Here is a 24,325-nt window from a genome sequence, read left to right as displayed (position 1 = left end):
CCCATAGGAGGAGGTCTATGGAAATGTTTTTTTTTTTTGTTTTTGTGTATATGCATTGCATTTGAAATTAGGCATGGTACAAAACACATAATGAACATCAATTAAAACATGGATTATAGGTGAATTGTAAAACAAAAAGCTAATGTGATTTTTTGTTTTGTGAAAATTTGTGCGATGGATTGTAAAAAAAAGAAGACAATCATAAGGAAATTGAAAAAAAAACTCGTGTATAAAATTAACACAAAAACTACAATAACGAATATCTACAGATTATTGAAGATATTATTAATCGAAAACTATTTTGTTTATTCGGTTAATCCTTAATCGATTCATCAGTTAATGGTTGTCACTTGATTAATGCTATTTTTTCGAATAACAATAAAGGCGTGTTTAATCGACATTTGTAATGTTAATGGCCAAATCCTTCAAAATGTTTGCTGCGATAAGTACAAAAGTAGCCTTTTATATTTCATTATTAGCCCAGCAAAAAAGAGCTTCGAAAAAAGTAATTTGGATTCCCAACTTGTGATCCGGAAATAGTGTAAATTTGGATCATCTCCAATGAATTTTACATGGGTTTATCATAGGACGGAAGTACTTCGTTTTCGGCTCCTTTGCATTGCTTTAAGGCCGGTACTATTTTCGATTTCCGCTGCGAAATCCCATACAAGACCAAAAAAAGCGAAAAACTAGCGAACTTTTTTCCATTTGTGGTACTTTGTTTTTTTTCGAGTTGAAAAACTGACGTTTAATGGCGCCATTTCCAATGTGAATTAAGAAACAAGTATATACGGCCGTAAGTTCGGCCAGGCCGAAGCTTATGTACCCTCCATCATGGATTGCGTAGAAACTTCTTCTAAACACTGCCATCCACAATCGAATTACTTAAGTTGCAGTAACGCTTGCCGATGGCAAGGTATCTTAAAACCTCCTAACACCATCTTTTAAATTGTATGTAAGTCCATACGTGGTATATATTAAATCAAAAAAGATCGATCCAATACGTATATAATTCAGTTTGACAAAGTAGACATAAAATTTTGACAAAATTTTCTACAGAAATAGAATTTTAACAAAATTTTCTATAGAAATAAACTTTTGACAAAATTTTCTATAGAAATAAAATCTTGGTAGATTATTTTTGGCTCGAGTGGCAACCATGATTATGAACCGAATAAAATTTGAACAAAATTTTCTATAGAAATAAAATTTTGACAAAATTTTCTATAGAAATAAAATTTTGACAATGATGAAAATTTTATTATGAACCGAATAAAATTTTAACAAAATTTTCTATAGAAATAAAATTTTGGTAGATTATTTTTGGCTCTAGTGGCAACCATGATTATGAACCGATATGGACCAATTTTTGTGTGATTGGACCAATTTTGGTATGGTTGTTAGCGACCATATACTAACACTACGTTCCTAATTTGAACCGGATCGGATGAATTTTGCTCCTCCAAGAGGCTCCGGAGGTCAAATCTGGAGAACGTTTTATATGGGGGCTATATATAATTATGGACCGATATGGACCAATTCTGGCACGGTTGTTAAAGATCATATACTAACACCATGTTCCAAATTACAACCGGATTGGATGAAATTTGCTTCTCTTGGAGACTTCGCAAGCCAAATCTTGGGATCGGTTTATATGGGGGCTATATAATTATGAACCGATGTGGACCCATTTTTGCATGGTTGTTAGAGACCATATACTAACACCATGCACCAAATTTCAGGCGGATCGGATGAAATTTGCTTCTCTTTGAGGCTCCGCAACCCAAATCTGGGGATCGGTTTATATGGGCGCTATATATAATTATGGAGCGATGTGGACCAATTTTTGCACGGTTGTTAGAGACCATATACCAATACCATGTACCAAATTTCAGCCGGATCGGATGCAATTTGCTTCTCTTTGATGCTTCACAACCCAAATCTGGAGATCGGTTTATATGGGGTCTATATATAATTATGGACCGATGTGGACCAATTTTTGCATGGTTGTTAGAGACCATATACCAACATCACGTACCAAATTTCAGCCGGATCGGATGAAATTTGCTTCTCTTTGAGGCTCCGCAAGCCAAATCTGGGGATCGGTTTATATGGGGGCTATATATAATTATGGACCGATGTGGACCAATTTTTGCACGATTGTTAGAGACCCTATGCCAACACCATGTACCAAATTTCAGCCGGATCGGATGAAATATGCTTCTCTTAGAGGCTCCACAAGCCACATCTGGGGATCGGTTTATATGGGGGCTATATATAATTATGGACCGATGTGGACCTATTTTTGAATGGTTGTTAGAGACCATATACCAACACCATATACCAAATTTCAGCCGGATCGGATGAAATAGGCTTCTGTTAGAGGCTCCACAAGCCAAATCTGAGGGCCCCTTTATATGGGGGCTATACGTAAGAGTGGACCGATATGGCCCATTTTCAATACCATCCGACCTACATCGATAACAACTACTTGTGCCAAGTTTCAAGTCGATAGCTTGTTTCGTTCGGAAGTTAGCGTGATTTCAACAGACGGACGGACGGACGGACGGACATGCTTAGATCCACTCAGAATTTCAACACGACCCAGACTATATATACTTCATGGGGTCTTAGAGCAATATTTCGATGTGTTACAAACGGAATGACAAAGTTAATATACCCCCATCCTATGATGGAGGGTATAATAATTTGTTTATTAAAACTATGTTAATTTTGTTAATTTTGTAATAGCAAGCAGCAACCACCAACTAAATTCAATATCGCTCCCTGTTAAATAGCACTCCCTGTTACCTAAATAAACACCGCTTTCTATGTGCGAAATAATGGTTTCTATAAAAATTTTTTCGCAAGAATGAACATAACAGGTTGGCTGATAAGTCCCCGGTCTGACACATATATGGCGTCGCTAGTTTTAAATGCATATTATTTTTATATAGTACCAACACGAATCATTTGTTAAACATCGTTTTTATACCCACCAAATGATTCGTGTCAAAATTTGATGTCTGTAAGTCAATTAGTTTGTGAGATAGAGCGTCTTTTCGTGAAGCAAAGACGCTCTATCTCACAAAATGAATTTCGTGTTTTAATAAAATACTGTTTTCTGAAGGGAAAAAATACGGTGGAAGCAAAAACTTGGCTTGATAATGAGTTTCCGGACTCTGTCCCAGGGAAATCGACAATAATTGATTGGTATCAAAAATTCAAGCGTGGTGAAATGAGCACGGAGGACGGTGAACGCAGTGGACGCCCGAAAGAGGTGGTTACCGACGAAAACATCAAAAAAATCCACAAAATGATTTTGAATGACCGTAAAATGAAGTTGATCGAGATAGCAGAGGCCTTAAAGATATCAAAGGAACGTGTTGGTCATATCATTCATCAATATTTGAATATGCGGAAGCTCTGTGCAAAATGGGTGCAGCGCGAGCTCACATTTGACCAAAAACAACAACGTGTTGATGATTCTAAGCGGTGTTTGCAGCTGTTAACTCGTAATACACCCGAGTCACTACACTCCTGAGTCGAATCGACAGTCGGCTGAGTGGACAGCGACCGGTTAACCGTCTCCGAAGCGTGGAAAGACTCAAAAGTCCGCTGGCAAAGTAATGGCCTCCGTTTTTTGGGATGCGTGCCACAAGTCATTGAGAACGATGGCAAAATTCATGAATTGGGCTTCGAATTGCTTCCCCACCCACCGTATTCTCCAGATCTGGCCCCCAGCGACTTTTTCTTGTTCTCAGACCTCAAAAGGATGCTCGCAGGGAAAAAATTTGGCTGCAATGAAGAGGTGATCGCCGAAACTGAGACCTATTTTGAGGCAAAACCGAAGGAGTACTACCAAAATGGTATCAAAAAATTGGAAGGTCGTTATAATCGTTGTATCGCTCTTGAAAGGAACTATGTTGAATAATAAAAACGAATTTTGACAAAAAAAAAATGTGTTTTTCTTTGTTAGACCGGGGACTTATCAGCCAACCTGTTAGTACCGGCCTTTAGATGTTGCTAGGAAGTTCATTTGGAAATATTTCATTTTTTCAATTTGAACTTTTTCGCTCCGACCGGGGGTTAAATCTGGGTTTGTTGGCACCATAACAGAATGCCTTAGCATACTCACCCACAAACGCCATTGAACATGAAGCGAATCGAAACGATAATTCAAATGTTTGTGATATGGTCGTAATAGGATGCCAATGCATAACATTCTAACCACTTCTCGAGATGTTCTTTATTAGTATGAATGAAAAGATAAAGAACACAGTTTCAAATCTCACTAGCGGTTAATTTTAATAATATATTTTTTTATGTTAAACATCGTTTTTATACCCACCACCATAGAATGGTGATGGGGGTATAATAAGTTTGTCATTCCGTGTGTAACACATCGAAATATCGACTTCCGACTACATAAAGTATATATATTCTTGATCAGGGAGAAATTCTAAGACGATATAAGCATGTCCGTCTGTCTGTTGTAATCACGCTACAGCCTTCAATAATTGCGCTATTGTCCTGAAATTTGGCACAGATTCGTTTTTTGGTTGCAGGCAGGTCAAGTTCGAATATGGGCTATATCGGTCCAGGTTTTGATATAGTCCCCATATAAACCGATTTCTCGATTTGGGGTCTTGGGCTTAAAAAAAACTTAGTTTTTGTCCAATTAGCCTGAAATTGAAAATCTAGAGGTACTTGGAGACCATAAAGAGGTGTGCCGAAAATGGTGCCCATCGGACCATATTTTGGTATAGCCCCCCATATAGACCGATCTCCCGATTTTGCTTCTTGGGCTTCTAGAAACTGTATTTACTATCCGATTTGTCTGAAGTTGAAAATCTAGAGATATTTTAGGACCATAAAGAGGTGTGTCGAAAATGGTCCGTATCGGTCCGTGTTTTGGTATAGCCCCCATATAGACCGATCTCCCGATTTTGCTTCTTGGGCTTCTAGAAACTGTATTTACTATCCGATTTGCCTGAAATTGGAAATTTAGAGGTATTTGGGGACCTTAAAGAGGTGTGTCGAAAATGGTCCGTATCGGTCCATGTTTTGGTATAGCCTCCATATAGACCGATCTCCCGATTTTGCTTCTTGAACGTCTAGAAACTGTATTTTCTATGCGATTTTCTTCAAATTGAAAATCTAGAGGTATTTGAGGACCATAAAGAGGTGTGTCGAAAATGGTCCGTATCGGTCCATGTTTTGGTATAGCCCCCATATAGACCGATCTCCCGACTTTTATTCTTTGGCTTCTATAAACTGTATTTTGGGACCACAAATATGTGTGCCGAAATTGAGGTGCATCGGTCCATTTTTTGGTATAACCCCCATATAGACCGATCTCTCGGTTTTACTTCTTGAGCGTCTAGAGACTATATTTTCTAGCCGATTTGCTTGAAATTGAAAATCTACAGGTATTTTAAAATAACAAATAGGTGTGGCGCAAATGGTGCCTATTGGTCCATATTTTGGTATAGCCCCCATATAGACCGATCTCCCGACTTTATTTCTTGGGCTTCTAGAATCGGTAGTTTCTATCCAAATTTCCGGAAATTAGAAATATGGACGTATCTTAGGACCATAAAGAGGCGTGTCGAAAATGGTCCTTATCGGTCCATGTTTTGGTATAGCCCCTATATAGACTGATCTCTCGATTTTACTTGTTGCGCTTCTAGAATTCGTAGTTTTCACCAATTCGTCTGAAAGTGGAATTCTAGAGGTATTTGAGGAACATTAAGAGGTGGTGAGTATTGGTCCATGTTTTGGTATAGGCCCCATATAGACCTAACTCCCGAATTTATTTCTAGGACTTCAAATCAATGCGTTATTTCATCATATACACGATATGTTTATGATTTCTCTAAAACTCGAACAAAATTGGTTCTCATAAATTCAGATTCTGAGCTGGTCTTCATAGGTAGAATCTTTAATTTTTTCCCTCGGGAAGCGTACTGGTTGATTTGATTTGCTTGGGAGAAGATTTGTCATCAAACCCCCTAAAATGCTAAATATTATCAAGTAACCCACTACGACGATGAGTTTTCAAAGTAAAGTATTATATTTAAGATTCGGCCCGGCCGAACTTACTGCTGTATATACTTGTTATTTTGTTATTTTTTTCGTATATTTTTGTATAAATATATATATAGATTCAAATCCCAGATGTGTGTGAAGATAAATTCGAATTTGAAATTTGCAGCAAAAACTTAGCCGAGACACAAACCAGCACCAAAAATAATTTTCAAATTCGAATTTAGGATTTCAAATTCGAATCTGGATTTTTAGTATTTGGCTTATTATTTAAAAACTAAGCCGCGTGCGATATAGAGAGTAGGCTCATTGGAAAGGGCTTGAGCTCAGCTTTCATAATCACAAAAGTCTTCATTAGAAAAGTATTTGTGAAAAGCGAAAATTTGAAAATGCTTTTTCAACAAATTTTTACAACGGAGCCCACTGTGCCAAAACTAAGCTGCGTGCGGTATAGAGACTAGGCTCATTGGAAAGGGCTTGAGCTCAGCTTTCATAAACACAAAAGTCTTCATTAGAAAAGTATTTGTGAAAAGCGGAAATTTGAAAATGCTTTTTCAAGAAATTTTTACAACGGAGCCCACTGTGCCAAAATTAAGCCGCGTGCGGTGTAGAGACTCGGCTCATTGGAAAGGGCTTGAGCTCAGCTTTCATAAACACAAAAGTCTTCATTAGAAAAGTATTTGTGAAAAGCGGAAATTTGAAAATGCCTTTTCAACAAAATTTTACAACGGAGCCCACTGTGCCAAAACTAAGCTGCGTGCGGTATAGAGACTAGGCTCATTGGAAAGGGCTTGAGCTCAGCTTTCATAAACACAAAAGTCTTCATTAGAAAAGTATTTGTGAAAAGCGAAAATTTGAAAATGCTTTTTCAACAAATTTTTACAACGGAGCCCACTGTGCCAAAACTAAGCGGCGTGCGGTATAGAAACTAGGCTCATTGGAAAGGGCTTGAGCTCAGCTTTCATAATCACAAAAGTCTTCATTAGAAAAGTATTTGTGAAAAGCGGAAATTTGAAAATGCTTTTTCAAAAAATTTTTACAACGGAGCCCACTGTGCCAAAACTAAGCCGCGTGCGGTGAAGAGACTCGGCTCATTGGAAAGGGATTGAGCTCAGCTTTCATAATCACAAAAGTCTTCATTAGAAAAGTATTTGTGAAAAGCGGAAATTTTAAAATGCTTTTTCAACAAATTTTTACAACGGAGCCCACTGTGCCAAAACTAAGCCGCGTGCGATATAGAGACTAGGCTCATTGAAAAGGGCTTGAGCTCAGCTTTCATTTCCACAAAAGTCTTCATTAGAAAAGTATTTGTGAAAAGCGGAAATTTGAAAATGCTTTTTCAAAAAATTTTTACAACGGAGCCCACTGTGCCAAAACTAAGCTGCGTGCGGTGTAGAGACTCGGCTCATTGGAAAGGGATTGAGCTCAGCTTTCATAATCACAAAAGTCTTCATTAGAAAAGTATTTGTGAAAAGCGGAAATTTGAAAATGCTTTTTCAAGAAATTTTTACAACGGAGCCCACTGTGCCAAAATTAAGCCGCGTGCGGTGTAGAGACTCGGCTCATTGGAAAGGGCTTGAGCTCAGCTTTCATAAACACAAAAGTCTTCATTAGAAAAGTATTTGTGAAAAGCGGAAATTTGAAAATGCCTTTTCAACAAAATTTTACAACGGAGCCCACTGTGCCAAAACTAAGCTGCGTGCGGTATAGAGACTAGGCTCATTGGAAAGGGCTTGAGCTCAGCTTTCATAAACACAAAAGTCTTCATTAGAAAAGTATTTGTGAAAAGCGAAAATTTGAAAATGCTTTTTCAACAAATTTTTACAACGGAGCCCACTGTGCCAAAACTAAGCGGCGTGCGGTATAGAAACTAGGCTCATTGGAAAGGGCTTGAGCTCAGCTTTCATAATCACAAAAGTCTTCATTAGAAAAGTATTTGTGAAAAGCGGAAATTTGAAAATGCTTTTTCAAAAAATTTTTACAACGGAGCCCACTGTGCCAAAACTAAGCCGCGTGCGGTGAAGAGACTCGGCTCATTGGAAAGGGATTGAGCTCAGCTTTCATAATCACAAAAGTCTTCATTAGAAAAGTATTTGTGAAAAGCGGAAATTTTAAAATGCTTTTTCAACAAATTTTTACAACGGAGCCCACTGTGCCAAAACTAAGCCGCGTGCGATATAGAGACTAGGCTCATTGAAAAGGGCTTGAGCTCAGCTTTCATTTCCACAAAAGTCTTCATTAGAAAAGTATTTGTGAAAAGCGGAAATTTGAAAATGCTTTTTCAAAAAATTTTTACAACGGAGCCCACTGTGCCAAAACTAAGCTGCGTGCGGTGTAGAGACTCGGCTCATTGGAAAGGGATTGAGCTCAGCTTTCATAATCACAAAAGTCTTCATTAGAAAAGTATTTGTGAAAAGCGGAAATTTGAAAATGCTTTTTCAAGAAATTTTTACAACGGAGCCCACTGTGCCAAAACTAAGCCGCGTGCGATATAGAGACTAGGCTCATTGAAAAGGGCTTGAGCTCAGCTTTCATAATCACAAAAGTCTTCATTAGAAAAGTATTTGTGAAAAGCGGAAATTTGAAAATGCTTTTTCAAGAAAGTTTTACAACCGAGCCCACTGTGCCAAAACTAAGCCGCGTGCGGTGTAGAGACTCGGCTCATTGGAAAGGGATTGAGCTCAGCTTTCATAATCACAAAAATCTTCATTAGAAAAGTATTTGTGAAAAGCGAAAATTTGAAAACAAAATTCTCAACAAATTTTTACAACGGAGCCCACTGTGCCAAAACTAAGCCGCGTGCGATATAGAGACTAGGCTCATTGGAAAGGGATTGAGCTCAGCTTTCATAATCACAAAAATCTTCATTAGAAAAGTATTTGTGAAAAGCGAAAATTTGAAAACAAAATTCTCAACAAATTTTTACAACGGAGCCCACTGTGCCAAAACTAAGCCGCGTGCGATATAGAGACTAGGCTCATTGGAAAGGGCTTGAGCTCAGCTTTCATAAACACAAAAGTCTTCATTAGAAAAGTATTTGTGAAAAGCGGAAATTTGGAAATGCTTTTTCAAGAAATTTTTACAACCGAGCCCACTGTGCCAAAACTAAGCCGCGTGCGATATAGAGACTAGGCTCATTGGAAAGGGCTTGAGCTCAGCTTTCATTTCCACAAAAGTCTTCATTAGAAAAGTATTTGTGAAAAGCGCAAATTGGAAAATAAAATTTAAAAAGAAATATCAAATTGAAAATAAATAAATCCAATTTATTTATTTAGCATAACATGCATAATTTTAAACAGTACTTCGTTAAATTATTAAATTAAAGTTGATATTATTTTGTTTATTTAATTTGGTAATTTGACATTACGAAGCAGGTTCAACATTTTCTTTTACATACAAAATGAGCGCTTTTTTTAAGAAATGTATATTATTTTCATTTTTTAATTCAATTGGCAGTTCATTAATAATTTAAGACTATAATAAATATAATATAACAAATATATATAATATAACAAATAATAATAAATATAACAAATATAAACTCTTAAACAATTGCAAAAAAATATTTCTTCGACTGGTAAAAAAAATAAAAATAAATAAATAATACAAAATTATACAATTGATTGTCTCTAATAAAAAATTGAGTTTTCTACCAAAATCAATCAAATTTTTAATTGAAGCAATTAAAACTTAACTGAAAGTGCCGAAGCAAACAATTGCTTTTTTAACCAAGAATATTTTTTTATTTCTAATTACTTCTATGATTAATACTATCGTGATTAAAGCAATTTCAATTAGCAAATTAATTGGATCAATTAATTGCACAAAAAAATTTTGTGCAATTAAAATTATAATTGAAAATTTAGTACAAACAATTATTATAGTTTCTGTACAAATGTTATCATATTCACTAATCCCAGAAAAAGTCCAACACCAATTGTAATCGGAAAAGACATATTATGTTCAGTCATACACAGAAAAAAAATATTTTTTTATTCAATCACAAAAGTAATTGATCCAATTACTTTTTTTAATAGAAATGTCTTCAATCATAGAAATGATAGTAGCAATCTCCAAAGTCAATTAAAAAATTAAGTGATGCAATTAACCTTTGTGATTGATTTTTATTTCAATTAAGAAATTTGTTGAATCAATTGGTAGTATTTTTTTTTTCTGTGTATGGACTGCTATGAGTTTTTAATTAATTTTTAGGCTTTTGCACAAAAAATTTTGTTTACTTTTTTTCTCTCCCTCCCGTTATCCAACGCATAAGCAACGCAGATAACTTCATATATTTTATGTCACATACTATAATTATAAGATTATAAATCTTGTTGTATGTGAGGCAATAAATAAACTAAACTAAAAAATTGTGTTTTGCTATCGTAATCAATTACACTTTTAATTGAATCAATTGGATTTAATTGAATTAATTAAATTTGGGAATCCGAAGCGCGAATCAACAAAATCTTCATCACGTATATATATTTTAAATTAAAGTTTTAATTAATAATTTAATTTAAAATCTATTTCATCACAATTTAATTGATTTCATTATTTATTTAGTTAAAATAAAAATCAATTGCAAAATTGAATTGGAACAACTAATTTTTAGTTGTTATAGATGATTGATATTATCATTTTCGTGATAAAAAAAACTTTAATTAAGAATTGATTGGATTAATTTTGCGATATATCAATATTTTGTTTTTTTTTTTCGCATACAAACGCATTGAACCTAAAAGTTTATTGATAAATATCAGCTGTTCCCAAAGTATGAGTCCTACGCAGAAGAAATATCTTCAACACATTTCTTTTGAAAAAGGCGATAGAAGTTTAAAATTTTTCAATAAATTAATTGGTACAAATAACTTTTTAATCAAGATGGAAACATTAAATTAATTAATAATCTTAAAATTTTTAAGTAAAAAACTAGTTGATACAATTAACTTTTTAATGAACAAAATTAATTGAGTTTTGCAATCAATATCAATTAAATGTTTAATTTAGTCATTTAAAAAATTAATTCAAATTTGCTCTTGACTTCAATTATTTTTTTTTAATGTAATTTTCGTGATTTAAGAAATTTCAATTAAATAATTAAATGTATCAATTAATATCGTGATTGAATCAGAAAAAAAAATTTTGTGTGTATACAAAAAAGAACATTGACAATATAGAGATTTTTTTTTTTAATATTTAAATAAAACTTTAAAATTTAATTATATCTATATGGTGAAGACTATTGTGGGTCTGAAAGCTGAGCTCAAGCCCTTTCCAATGAGCCTAGTCTCTATACCGCACGCGGGTCAGTTTTGGCACAGTGGGCTCGGTTGTAAAAATTTCTTGAAAAAGCATTTTCAAATTTTCGTTTTCACAAATACTTTTCTAATGAAGACTTTTGTGTTTATGAAAGCTGAGCTCAAGCCCTTTCCAATGAGCCTAGTTTCTATACCGCACGCGGCTTAGTTTTGGCACAGTGGGCTCCGTTGTAAAAATTTGTTGAAAAAGCATTTTCAAATTTCCGCTTTTCACAAATACTTTTCTAATGAAAACTTTTGTGATTATGAAAGCTGAGCTCAAGCCCTTTCCAATGAGCCGAGTCTCTACACCGCACGCGGCTTAGTTTTGGCACAGTGCGCTCCGTTGTAAAAATTTGTTGAAAAGGCATTTTCAAATTTCCGCTTTTCACAAATACTTTTCTAATGAAGACTTTTGTGAAAATGAAAGCTGAGCTCAAGCCCTTTCCAATGAGCCTAGTCTCTCTATCGCACGCGGCTTAGTTTTGGCACAGTGGGCTCGGTTGTAAAAATTTCTTGAAAAAGCATTTTCAAATTTCCGCTTTTCACAAATACTTTTCTAATGAAGACTTTTGTGAAAATGAAAGCTGAGCTCAAGCCCTTTCCAATGAGCCTAGTCTCTCTATCGCACGCGGCTTAGTTTTGGCACAGTGGGCTCGGTTGTAAAAATTTCTTGAAAAAGCATTTTCAAATTTCCGCTTTTCACAAATACTTTTCTAATGAAGACTTTTGTGTTTATGAAAGCTGAGCTCAAGCCCTTTCCAATGAGCCTAGTCTCTATACCGCACGCAGCTTAGTTTTGGCACAGTGGGCTCCGTTGTAAAAATTTGTTGAAAAAGCATTTTCAAATTTTCGCTTTTCACAAATACTTTTCTAATGAAGACTTTTGTGATTATGAAAGCTGAGCTCAAGCCCTTTCCAATGAGCCTACTCTCTATATCGCACGCGGCTTAGTTTTTAAATAATAAGCCAAATACTAAAAATCCAAATTCGAATTTGAAATCCTAAATTCGAATTTGAAAAATATTTTTGGTGCTGGTTTGTGTCTCGGCTAAGTTTTTGCTGCAAATTTCAAATTCGAATTTATCTTCACACACATAAATCCCAGAGGGGATGAAATTTTTAATTTCATTTTTATTATTTTTTTTTTTACTTTTTCATTGATTTTCTAATATTTTTTGTGAAATTTAATTGTCCGAAAAATAAATAAATTAAAATAGCAAATTGCATGCTTTCGAATACTTGTCCAAAAGGAGGAAGGAAGTGGAAAAAATCGATGAGGGAGCCCGGGATGTGCTTTAAAATATTTTTTTTTGCTGGGAGAGAAAAAAATATTAATAATCCAAAATTGCTTTATTGTTTTTCAAAATATTCCCCATTAAGATCTATGCATGCGTTTAAACCAATTGTCGAAGAACAGTTGCCACTCGGATTGAGGTAACTCCAAGAAATGCATTCTGAGCGCATGTACCGCTTCTCCAGGTATCCAAAAACTCGTTTTAGTTTTTACATACGCGAATGAAAAGAAGTCATTCGTCGGATGACCCATCAAATCGATGTTTTGAGTGCTCAAAAATGCAGTTGTTTGATGCGATATGTGAGAGCTCGCATTGTAGTGGTAAAGTGTGATCCATCTTCCGCGATCGGGTTTCCTGATTTGTTGGAAGAAAGCTGGCTAAAAAATGATGATGTTCCATTCAGAAAGACTGTTCTGCGTTGTTGTCCCGAAAATCTACGATACATTATCTTTCACGATGTCGTAGACGTGTTTGGGAGCACCGCTTTACGATAGAGCTTTCAGTTGGTAGGTGATCACAATATAGGGTTGCCCAATCCCGCCAAATAAAAGGCTATCCTTATATTAATGTGGAAATGTATTAATGTGGAAATGAAAATTTTTTTACATACAATTTCTCTATATTGGAACCCCATTGTATTAATAAGAAGTAAGGAAAGTCTAAAGTCGGGCGGGGCCACATTTACGATAGTATAACAAAATCGTCAAATGTGTTAGATGCTAGTTATACTCCATGTGCAAAAATTCACGTAAATCGGATTAAAGCTTTAACCTCTGTGGTCATATGACGGAAAATCGGGCGAAAGATATATGTATATGGGAGCTATATCTAAAGCTTCACTGATTTCAACCAAAATTGGCATAGATATCCAGAATCTTAATTCTACTCCCTGTGCAAAGTTTCACGTAAATTCGAGTAAAACTTTGGTCTCTTTGGTTGTATGAGTTTAAATCGGGCGAAAGATATACAGTGCTGTTCAAAACATTTGCAACCACATTCCCTGCTGAAAATAAACCGTAATTATGATGAAAATAAAAATATTAAAACCAAACTTTTAATGCAATGTTGTTGCTTATTATATCAATTTTAAAAATTTAAGAAAATAAGGGAACTAACGACAAAGACTTTTTGATAATTTAGACAATTATTTAAAAATAAGATTTTTCACCTGTTCAAAACAATTGCAACTAATGTTAAGTGTCACATATATTTAAGAATAATTAAAGTTTTTGTAACTTTTAACGATAAATGTTAATAGTTGATACTATAGCCATGCCGTTTGACTACTTCTGCGCAATCCCTTGCCATTGGTTAGGAATGAATAGTCAATGATCCTATGGTACAGGTTCAAATGGTGATCATAAGCCTTTTGCAAAAATTTAATACCAAGTTTTCGTTCTACAAAGGTTCCATAGGTTATTTTATGACTTTTACATTAAGCGACTGAACAGTCCACTCAAGCACCCGCAAATATTCATCGGAAATCCATTGTTTTATTACTTTATACATGTACTGGAGGTCATGATCGCGCTGAATAATCCATGAATACGGCATTTCCCGGAATGCTTATGACAATATCACATGAGACAAAATGTTTTGGTATACTTCCGAGAGCATAATACCCTCGAATCTATAAATCGGGCCAATAACTTGAATAGAAAAAAACACCCCCAGACCATAATATTGCCCCCACCATGATTGACGCTTTTTGTTTTTCTTCGATTAACACTTTCCTTTCAGCCTTCGCTCTAAATTTCTACCATCCGATCCATGCACGTTAAACTTTGAGTCGTAGGAAAATATAACACATTTCTATTGATCTTCAGGACATTTAAGGTATTTTTGTGAAAATTGAGGGCGAGTTAACCTGTATTTCTTGGAAATAAGTAGTTTTTGACATTTTTGTATAATTGCACTCCGACTTCTAAAGCTCTACATCTGATCGCTGTGGTTGGTATATCCAGTTTAATTTAATTTTTGACTCCTTTAGATGATATTTGAGTGAATTGTTAATTTGATTATATGATCTTCATCTGGCGTAGTCTTAGGGTTTCTTTTAAGTCAGTGCACAGTTTTGGTGCATGGCGACCAAATTAAGCAATGACCAAATGTTCCCTTTTTGTAAGTTTAAGGTATCCTCTTATAGGTCCTTATAACTATTTCAGGTAAAAAATAAAAAAAGAAGAAAATATTACAAGTCAAATCATACAATCCTTTTAACTTTCGGGAAATATCAATATATTATAACAGCCCATTCATTCATCCATTCATTCATTCATTCATTTTTTAAGTGGATGTTAACCAATAAAATTATTATTATGAGAGATATACCTAGATTACGTTCATGGTAGGGCTAGTTGCAAATGTTTTGAACAGCCCTGTATATGGGAGCTGTATCTAGATCTGAACAGATTTCAATAAAATTTAGCAAACTTGGTTACACTACTAAGCGTATTACTAGTGTACAATTTCAACCTAATTAGGGTAATGTGCGTGAAGATAAATTCCGAATTTAGTTAGCACATACACAAACCATTTTTTGCAGCTCTGTTAATTAGTTAACAGAGCTTCATAAAGGAGATAACAGAGCACTGCAACGAGTTAACAGAGGTATTTTCTGCCCTAACCAATGATAGATTTATTTTTTGATCACCAGGAAAAATATTAAATAGTCCTTCCTGACCAATTTACTTTATCTAAAATTAAACCTCCCACTTGTGGCACTATCATTCACAACTACATTCACAAATATGTCTCAAAATTTTGCAGAAAATTGAGTTTTTCGGCACAATTTTTTGGGAGGATGGGACTCACGTGTCCATTTTGGCCAAATGGACCATTGTCCCACTATGACCCATACCCCATATGAAAGAGCTTGAAGAGCTCTATCGATATTTGATAGAATTTTTTAGATCCGCCGGTCAGTTTTGGAGAAAACAAAATCTTTATAAAATTCTGGAGAGGATGTCCAGTGGCCATTGTGGCCAAATGGACAATTGTCCCACTATGACCCATACACTATATGAAAGAGCTTCAAGACCCAGCAAAAAAGCGTCGCCAAAAAAATAATGCAAATGTTCTTTTTGGATCCGGAAGTGGTGCAAAATTGACGCAGAAGCGATGAATTTAACATGGGCTTGTCATAGGACGGAAGTCCTCCATTTCAACAGCCGATGCACTGAATTTGCATCACTTCTTTAGGTGTGATCCGAATTTAATGTTTTGGATGTAAATTAAAAATTTCTGTGATATTTTGTCAAATAAATAATTTTTATAATTTTTTATAATTTTTAATGGATTCTAACGCTTGTCTGAAACGTTTGACTGCAAATATTTTCAAAAATTCACAATTTTTTCAGATTGGATTTAGCATTTTTTTCGAAAAAATTTAAATAATTTGTACCATTTTAAGAATTCTTACTCTGATTTTAACCCTTTCACTACTGATGTCCACTTAGAAGGACATTCGAAAAAGACACCAAATTCTATTTTCCCACTTAGTTTCGATTTATTTCTCAATGTTATTTTAAAGTAGAGGCTTTCATCTAAATAAGCTATAAATATTGTCCATATTGGTGAGGTCTAAAATACATTTTTATAAACTTCTTTAACAAGAAACGAAAAATACGAAAATTTGAGACAATTTTTGTACTGTATGTTTCTAGTAAATGGACATTTATACAAAAACTATAGCTGATATTTTTACGGGTTCTTTTTTGTATTTTTTCTCACACTTTGAAAGATATTATAGGCCAAATAGCGCTTATTTTCGTAAGGCCATTTGGTCACAATTCAAGAATCAAGTTTTCAGAACAACCTCATATAGCTCTTGAAGTAATTGAGGTAGGTTTTCAAACTGACAATTTTTGTTCTACATGCTGTTAGTACAAGTAAAAAAAGAAGAAAAATAAAAGTTTTTATAATTAGGTTTATTTCGGTAGTGAAAGGGTTAACCTATTTGAAACAAAAAAGTTAACATTACCCATTAAAAATATGAAAAAAGCAAATTATAAAAAAATTGAATTAAAAGAACTTCCTGTGTAGTTAAAATAAAGAACATCATTGGGAGTACATCTTCTGGAAGTGCTTTTAAAATTGTTCCTCTGGAAGAACTTCCAAATTTTTTTGCTGGGTAGCTCTACCGATATTTGATAGAATTTTTTAGATCCGTCGGTCATTTTTGGAGAAAAATAAAATTCTTTAAGAAATTCTGGACAGGATGTCCCCAGTGGCTATTGTGGCCAAATGGACTTTTGTCCCACTATGATCCATACACCATATGAAAGGGCTTGAAAAGCTCAATCGATATTTTATAGATTTTTTTAGATCCGTCGGTCATTTTTGGAGAAAAATAAAATTCTTTATAAAATTTTTTCTCCAAAACTGACCGACGGATCTAAAAAATTCAATCAAATATCGATAGAGCTCTTCAAGCCCTTTCATATGGTGTATAGGTCATTGTGGGACAATTGTCCATTTGGCCACAATGGCCACTGGAGGTATCCTGTCCAGAATTTTATAAAGAATTTTATTTTTCTCCAAAACTGACCGACGGATCTAAAAAGTTCTATAAAATATCGATTGAGCTTTTCAAGCCCTTTCATATGGTGTATGGATCATAGTGGGACAATGGTTCATTTGGCCACTGGAGACATCCTGTCCAGAATTTCTTAAAGAATTTGATTTTTCTCCAAAAATGGCCGGCGGATCTAAAAAAGCCTATAAAATATCGATTGAGCTTTTCAAGCCCTTTCATATGGTGTATGGATCATAGTGGGACAATGGTTCATTTGGCCACAATGGCCACTGGAGGCATCCTGTCCAGATTTTTATAAAGAATTTTATTTTTCTCCAAAACTGACCGGCGGATCTACAAAATTATTTCCAATATCGATATAGCTCTCCAAGCTCTTTCATATGGTGTATGGGTCATAGTGGGACAATGGTCCTTGTGGCCACAATGGTCACGTGAGTCCCATCCGACAAACTCAATTTTTGTGCCGACAAACTCAATTTTCTGCAACATTTTGAGACATATGTGTGAATGTAGCTGTGAGTGATAATGCCACAAGTGGGTGGTTTGATTTTAGATAAAATAAATTGGTCAGGAAGAACTATTTAATATTTTTCCTGGTGATCAAAAAATAAATCTATGATTGGTTAGCCCAGAAAATACCTCTGTTAACTCTTTACAGTGCTATGTTAGCTCCTTTATGAAGCTCTGTCAACTAATTAACAGAGCTCTAAAAAAAAAATGGTTTGTGTCTGTACTAAATAAATTCGGAATTTATCTTCACGCACATATTCGGGTAAAACTCTGGTTTCTGGGATCATATATGTAAGTGCATATGGGGCGAAAGATATATATGGAAGCGATATCTAAATCTGAACCGGTTTCTTCCAATAGGGTCATATTCTGAACCAAAACAAAAACAAAAAATTTGAAATCGATTGGACGAAAACTGCGACCTGGACTTTGATCACAAAAACGTGTTCACTCAGGGACCCGACTTGAGCAATATTGCCTAAGACACCATATGTCTATCTCGTCTCCTTCTTGGTGATGCAAACATATGCACCAGAGAACTGCACGAGTAACATCATTTTTCAATTGCACTCACTCAGTGACTCGATTTATGTTGATGCTTTTGTTTGGTTCGATGAGCGAGGGTGAGCGATGTTGTATTGATCTCGATCAAACACTCAGTTCGAATCACTGGTTCCATTCATTTGGATGATTAAACACGTTGTTTGGAATTGAATGAACGAGAGTGAACTTTTGTTTTCAATCGAGTTTGTTCGGTACATTTGATTGTTACGTACATTCCACCTCGGTTCACGTGAACTAAAAACAACTAACAACAACTTGATAGTTTTGAAAGCATATTTTTGAATTCTTTATATAAATATTTTAATACCTAAAATATCAAAATCCACATGCATAAAAATGTATTTACTTTTTACACTTGTACAAACAGAATATATCCAATTAAAAAGTTGATTGAAGTTGAAAAAAATTTCAATTAATAAATTAATTGATACGATTAACTTTTTAATCAATATAGAAGCATTAAGTCAATGATTGAAAATTTTAAAATGTTTAATTAAAAAATTAATTGATACAATTAACTTGTTAATCAAACTCGGAAGTCAATAAAAAAGGTTATGGATTTTTTTATTTTTAACTAAAAATTTATTTCAAACAATCAATATCAATTAAAGTTTTAATTTAATCAATTAAAAAATTATTTGAAATTTGTTAATGAAATCAATTAATTTTTTAATCAAGTATTTTTTTAATGTCCAATTAAAACAATGATTGATACTATGATTTTCGTGATTGAATCAAAAAAAAAAAATTTTTTTGTGTATTTAATTTCACGAAGTTCCTTATCATAGAATTAAGCCATAAAACCAAATGAAATAAAAGGGTTTTTGTTTTCCATATCTGTTTATTTATTGAAATTTATGTTGCTTGATTTTATTCAGGCTCGTTCATTTCTATGTTGATCAAATCAAATCAAACACAACAAACAGAAAAATCATGCCAATCAAAGACCATTAATAAAGAAGACGTGAATTGGGCTTTGATAGTGTTAGTAATAGAAAACGGAGATTAATATCATACTTGTTGGAAAAGCGCTCCGAACTTACTGGTTTGATGCAGACAATTTTATTTAGCTATTTTCTCCAACATTTCACGCAAATTTCTGTGTCGGTTGCACTAAATTATTAATAAAATGTTTCACAAAGTGTTTTTGTTCGTTTAAGAGTTAAAAAAATTGCTAAAATAAGCGAATTAAGTTTTGTTACTAATGCAAAATGAAAAGAGAAACCGAAAAAAAGTGGCAACGTCTCATGGAACATGTATGATATTAATATGGAACATGTATGATATTATGATATTAATATTATAAGTACAATCTACAATCATGTGGCACTGATATTAAAAGAACTTGGCGATTTTTAAACAAAGAACTGGGAAGAGATAAGAAAGAAGGATACGATTTGGTTGATGACAATGGAGAACTTGTGGAAGAAGAATCAGATAAAGCTGCGATGCTGAATAAAAAATTTGTCGACTCAGTTATCGAATTGAAAAACAGTATTCCGAGTTATCCTGGTGACGACATTAACATGTTTGGTACTTTAGATACTATTAACAATAGTTGGCATTTAAAGAAAATATGTGAATCCGATATGATATCCATCATTGATTCGCTTAATAAATCTAAAGGTTCTGGATACGATAATATAAATGTTCGCATGATATTGGAGAAGAAAGAGTTAATAACTGGACTACTTGTAAAAATATTTAACCAAATGATTGATACCCAAAAATACCCAGATTCTTTAAAAATACACAAGGTTATTCCCGTACCAAAACATACTTCTGCTAGGTATGCTACGGATTTTCGACCAGTGGCAGTGTTATCGATTATCGATAAAGTTTTTGAGAAAATAATTTCTGAACAATTGACTAATTACCTAAATAGTATTGGTGCCTTGTATGAACATCAGTATGGCTTTACAAAAGGATCTGGGACAGAGGAAGCTCTGGGGAATGTAATGGAATACATCTGTTCTGGTATAGATTGTGGATTTAAAGGCGTAGCAGGAGTGTTTTTTGATTTATCAAAAGCATTTGACGTTGTAGAACATGATATTTTAATAAAGAAATTGTCTCACATTGGAATAGGAGAGGAAACACTTGAATTGTTCAAAGATTATTTGAGAAACAGGAAACAATATGTCCAAGTTGGAAATGGTAAAAGCGATTTATTGCCTGTTGCACATGGTGTTCCTCAAGGAAGCGTCTTGGGATCACTACTTTTCAAAATGTATATTAATGATTTAAAAAATATTAGTTTCAATGGAAAATTGGTAATGTTTGCGGATGATATTTGCATATTTTATAAATACAAACATGAACTTTTATTGCAAGCAGAAGCAGAATATGATGCTGCGGTTTTAGCAGAATATGTCCGTATTAATAAACTAGTTCTTAATTCAACAAAAACTAAATTCATTCGATTCAGACCAAATCCTAAAGAGGCCGATGGTGAAATTGCAATCCATGTGAACGGAATAAGTGTTAGAGAGTCAAAAACAGTGCGATACTTGGGAATGCATTTATCTAACAATCTGTTATGGGACGAACACATTAAGCGCCTGAAATCAAAAGTATCATCAGCTACTGGCGTGCTGTATAAATTTCGCAATATTTTGAGTACTGAGACGAAGTTGATGATCTATAATTCTTTGGTTCATTCTCATTTGACATATTTGCCAATAATTTATGGTTGTCGTACCTCAAGATCGTTAAGAGAATTACAATCAGCTCAGAATAAAGCACTAAAACTCGTATTTAACTTGCCGATTCGCTACTCTACCACGCTTTTGTACAATCGAAACATTTTGCCAATTCGTGGATTATACAAACAACAACTGCTGATATATGTATTTAAATCCATACGGTGTATAAATTCCAGAGCTATACGATTTGTTCCCAATTTCTCCAGAACAGGGAGAAATACGAGACAAGCTAATAATTTAAGCTTATCTAAATGTCGTATTGATTTGACAAAACAAAGACTTACGTATGCTGGACCAAGAGAATTCAATAACTTACCCGAGAGTCTAAAAACGATATCTGTTATTTCATCTTTTAAGAATGAAATTAGACGCTATTTATTAACTAATGTAGATTTGCTTTTATAGTTAATAATAATTATTGAGATGAATTTAGAGATTGTTATATATTATTACTATATATAGTATATAAGCAATATTATAACGTTGCCATAATATGGTCTCTATAAAGCCTTGAAGGCGCTGAGGCCGATAACTTATATGTTTTAAAATATTATATTGTATTAAATAAATAAATAAAAAAAATCTCTGTTTTTTCAAGAAAAAGAGGAAGAGCAAGCTTATCTCACGTCTTCTTTATTAATGGTCTTTGATGCCAATCATGTTCACTGAAATTGAGCGTCCAGTTCGGTATAATCATTCACAACCTCCTAACCAACACAAGCGTATGATTTGTTTGATTGTAACAAAGATCTTCAATCAATACAATTTGAAATCACAACATTTTTTATTGTAGTTTAGGCGGATCGAACGAACTCGTTTTTTTCTATGCACATGAGTGATTATATTCGTTTTTTTTAAAGAGATGATTGAATAGGCTTGATCATACTCGTTGCAGATCTCTGATATGCACTAACTTCTAATACCCTGTTCCACAGTGTGGCCCAGGGTATAAAAATATTATAAGAATAAAATATTTTAGAATTTTTTATTTTTTACATAAGAATCCTACGCGCGTAAATATTGGTCATCTATTATTTGTATATTGGACATAAATGTTATTAATTCGATTTGTAGGGTAATATTACAAATACTTGCCTATGTTTTTGTAAGGGATTTTACTTTGAAATCATTTTTTTAAAATTGGCTCTTTGTGTCAATATTCAATTAAAAAAAAATAATAATACTATTTTCATATCAGTTTGAAGAAAAAGATAAGAACGATTCTTGGCTCTATCGCATGTTACTTCAAAAAAAAAAACCAATTTAATTACAGAGCCTAAAAGTATACATCATAATTTTGTAAAAAGTTTGTCTTGTCATATAAACCCAAAAACCTGGCCTTAGGCAAGGAGAAACAATGTCATGGCAAAATGTTATTGCATATATTATCTATGTTCATATGTACATTGAAGGGTTACTTAGGACACATTGAGTTCAATGGAACAGGCACATAATCAGAGCAAACCGTTCGCTGACCCATTTTCCCTAAAACTAAAAGAGAATCAAAGGAAAAGGTCTTTGAAAACCTTTTTACAAAAAATTGAAATAACAAATAGCACATTGAAGATTTTATGCTATTTTCGTTGACCTACTGACCTCATTTCTGTTCATTCTTTCAATTCACTTGCCTTTACATAGTGCTCTCATGTTTGTCTCTGTATATGTATGTAATGCATCTACTGTTGTGTTATCGCTGTTGCACATGTCAAGAGAATAGTGAAGAGAGGATGGGGGTATAAAGGCAGCATGTTCTTGAATGCTAAAAAAAAAGAAACGCTGACGTCAACAACAACATCATCGTTGTGGTGTGCGCTTTTTATTGTAAAATATTTAGCATCCGCCAAAAAAGAAAAACAGTTGATTTGGCGCGTGTTGGGATTTGTATGCATTTTTTGTTTGTTTATTACGCTTTTTATTCCAAATTTAAGATAAAATTTAAGTGTCAATATTCTCCAGTATCTAATCCAGTTTTGTATATTACATTTCTCTTTACAGAAACTAAAGCATAGATTGATAATTGGCCTTGCTTGAAAATACAAACGAAGGCCACGGTGGTGCATCGTGGTTTTCGCAGAGATTTTGAAAACCTTGGGAATTTGGCTACAGTCGCCGCCGCCGCCGCATAGTTTGCAGTTACATCGTCCTACCCCTCCCCACCCACCAATCATCAGAAAATGTCTTCGCCAAGTGCTGGAAAAAGACGTATGGACAACGATGTCATCAAATTGATAGAGTCCAAACATGAAGTTACCATAATTGGTGGCCTTAATGAGTTTCATGTGAAATTCTTTGGTCCCCATGGGACACCGTACGAGGGAGGCGTTTGGAAGGTTCGTGTCTACCTGCCCGACAATTATCCCTTCAAATCACCTAGCATAGGTTTTGTGAATAAAATATATCATCCCAATATTGATGAATCATCGGGGACAGTGTGTCTGGATGTGATAAATCAAGCCTGGACGGCCTTATATGATTTGTCAAATATTTTCGAATCATTTTTGCCACAATTGCTCACATATCCGAATCCAGTGGATCCATTAAATCGTGATGCAGCCTCTCTATATTTACACGAACCCGAAGAATATCATCGCAAAGTGGCCGATTATGTGCAACGCTTTGCCACAGAGGAAGCATTGAGAGCCGCCCAGGTGGAACGTGAGAGTAGTGATACGGATGAGTCCAGTATGTCAGACTATAGTGAAGACGAAGCAAGGGATATGGAATTATAATACCGGTTTATAATTAAGTTAATTATATGAATTTGAAAATAATTGCAATAATAATTAAAAAAAAAAAACAAAAACAAACGAAAAAAAAAACAAAAACTTAGATTAAAACAATTTCTGAAGAACAATACACAAGAAAATGCAAACAGCAGCAAACAACAATAGAAAAAAAAAACAACAAACCAACCAATCTTATTATCCTCCTTATGGAAATAGAGAAACAAAAACCCATGAAATCCTTTAAAAATTATATTTATTGTATCTACTCCCCTCCTCTATATCTTTATAACTATTTTTGTGTCTTCTATCCTTTTCCACCATCCATCCATCCAATTTCCACAATTCAAAAACCAAAATCTTGAAGCAACAATAACCTTAGCCAATCATTTATTTTAATGAAATATCTTCAATAAGGGAATAAGAATGTAATGGAATGAAAATGAATATAATCACTTAATAAGGATTGTGTATAAAAAAAGAAGGGAAAAACACAAAAAAAGAAAATTTTTATAAGTTTTTTTTTTTTTTTTGTTAAAAAAAATCACTCCCCACAACGACGACCACCTTAAAAATGTTTTTGTTCACATTCATTTGCATTAAATATAAGTGTCCTTTTTCTTTTTTTTTTTTAATGGTT

General features: G+C 34.0%; 1 protein-coding gene across 6 annotated transcripts in view; it reads left to right on the top strand.

Annotated features, from left to right (window-relative positions):
- Positions 1-23,787, top strand: part of UbcE2H (ubiquitin conjugating enzyme E2H) — a 38,287-nt gene extending 14,500 nt beyond the window's left edge. For all 6 annotated transcript variants that reach the window (XM_075302788.1, XM_075302791.1, XM_075302789.1 and 3 more), the window contains exon 2: positions 22,958-23,787. In XM_075302788.1, the coding sequence (XP_075158903.1) occupies positions 23,137-23,691 (555 nt within the window). In that variant the 5' untranslated portion in view covers positions 22,958-23,136 and the 3' untranslated portion in view covers positions 23,692-23,787. The remainder of the gene's footprint in view (positions 1-22,957) is intronic.
- Positions 23,788-24,325: the final 538 nt, after the last annotated feature.

The sequence above is a fragment of the Haematobia irritans genome, chromosome 3, assembly GCF_050003625.1.
Source record: "Haematobia irritans isolate KBUSLIRL chromosome 3, ASM5000362v1, whole genome shotgun sequence".
Classification (NCBI taxonomy): domain Eukaryota; kingdom Metazoa; phylum Arthropoda; class Insecta; order Diptera; family Muscidae; genus Haematobia; species Haematobia irritans.
This window is presented reverse-complemented; position numbering and strand designations above follow the sequence as displayed.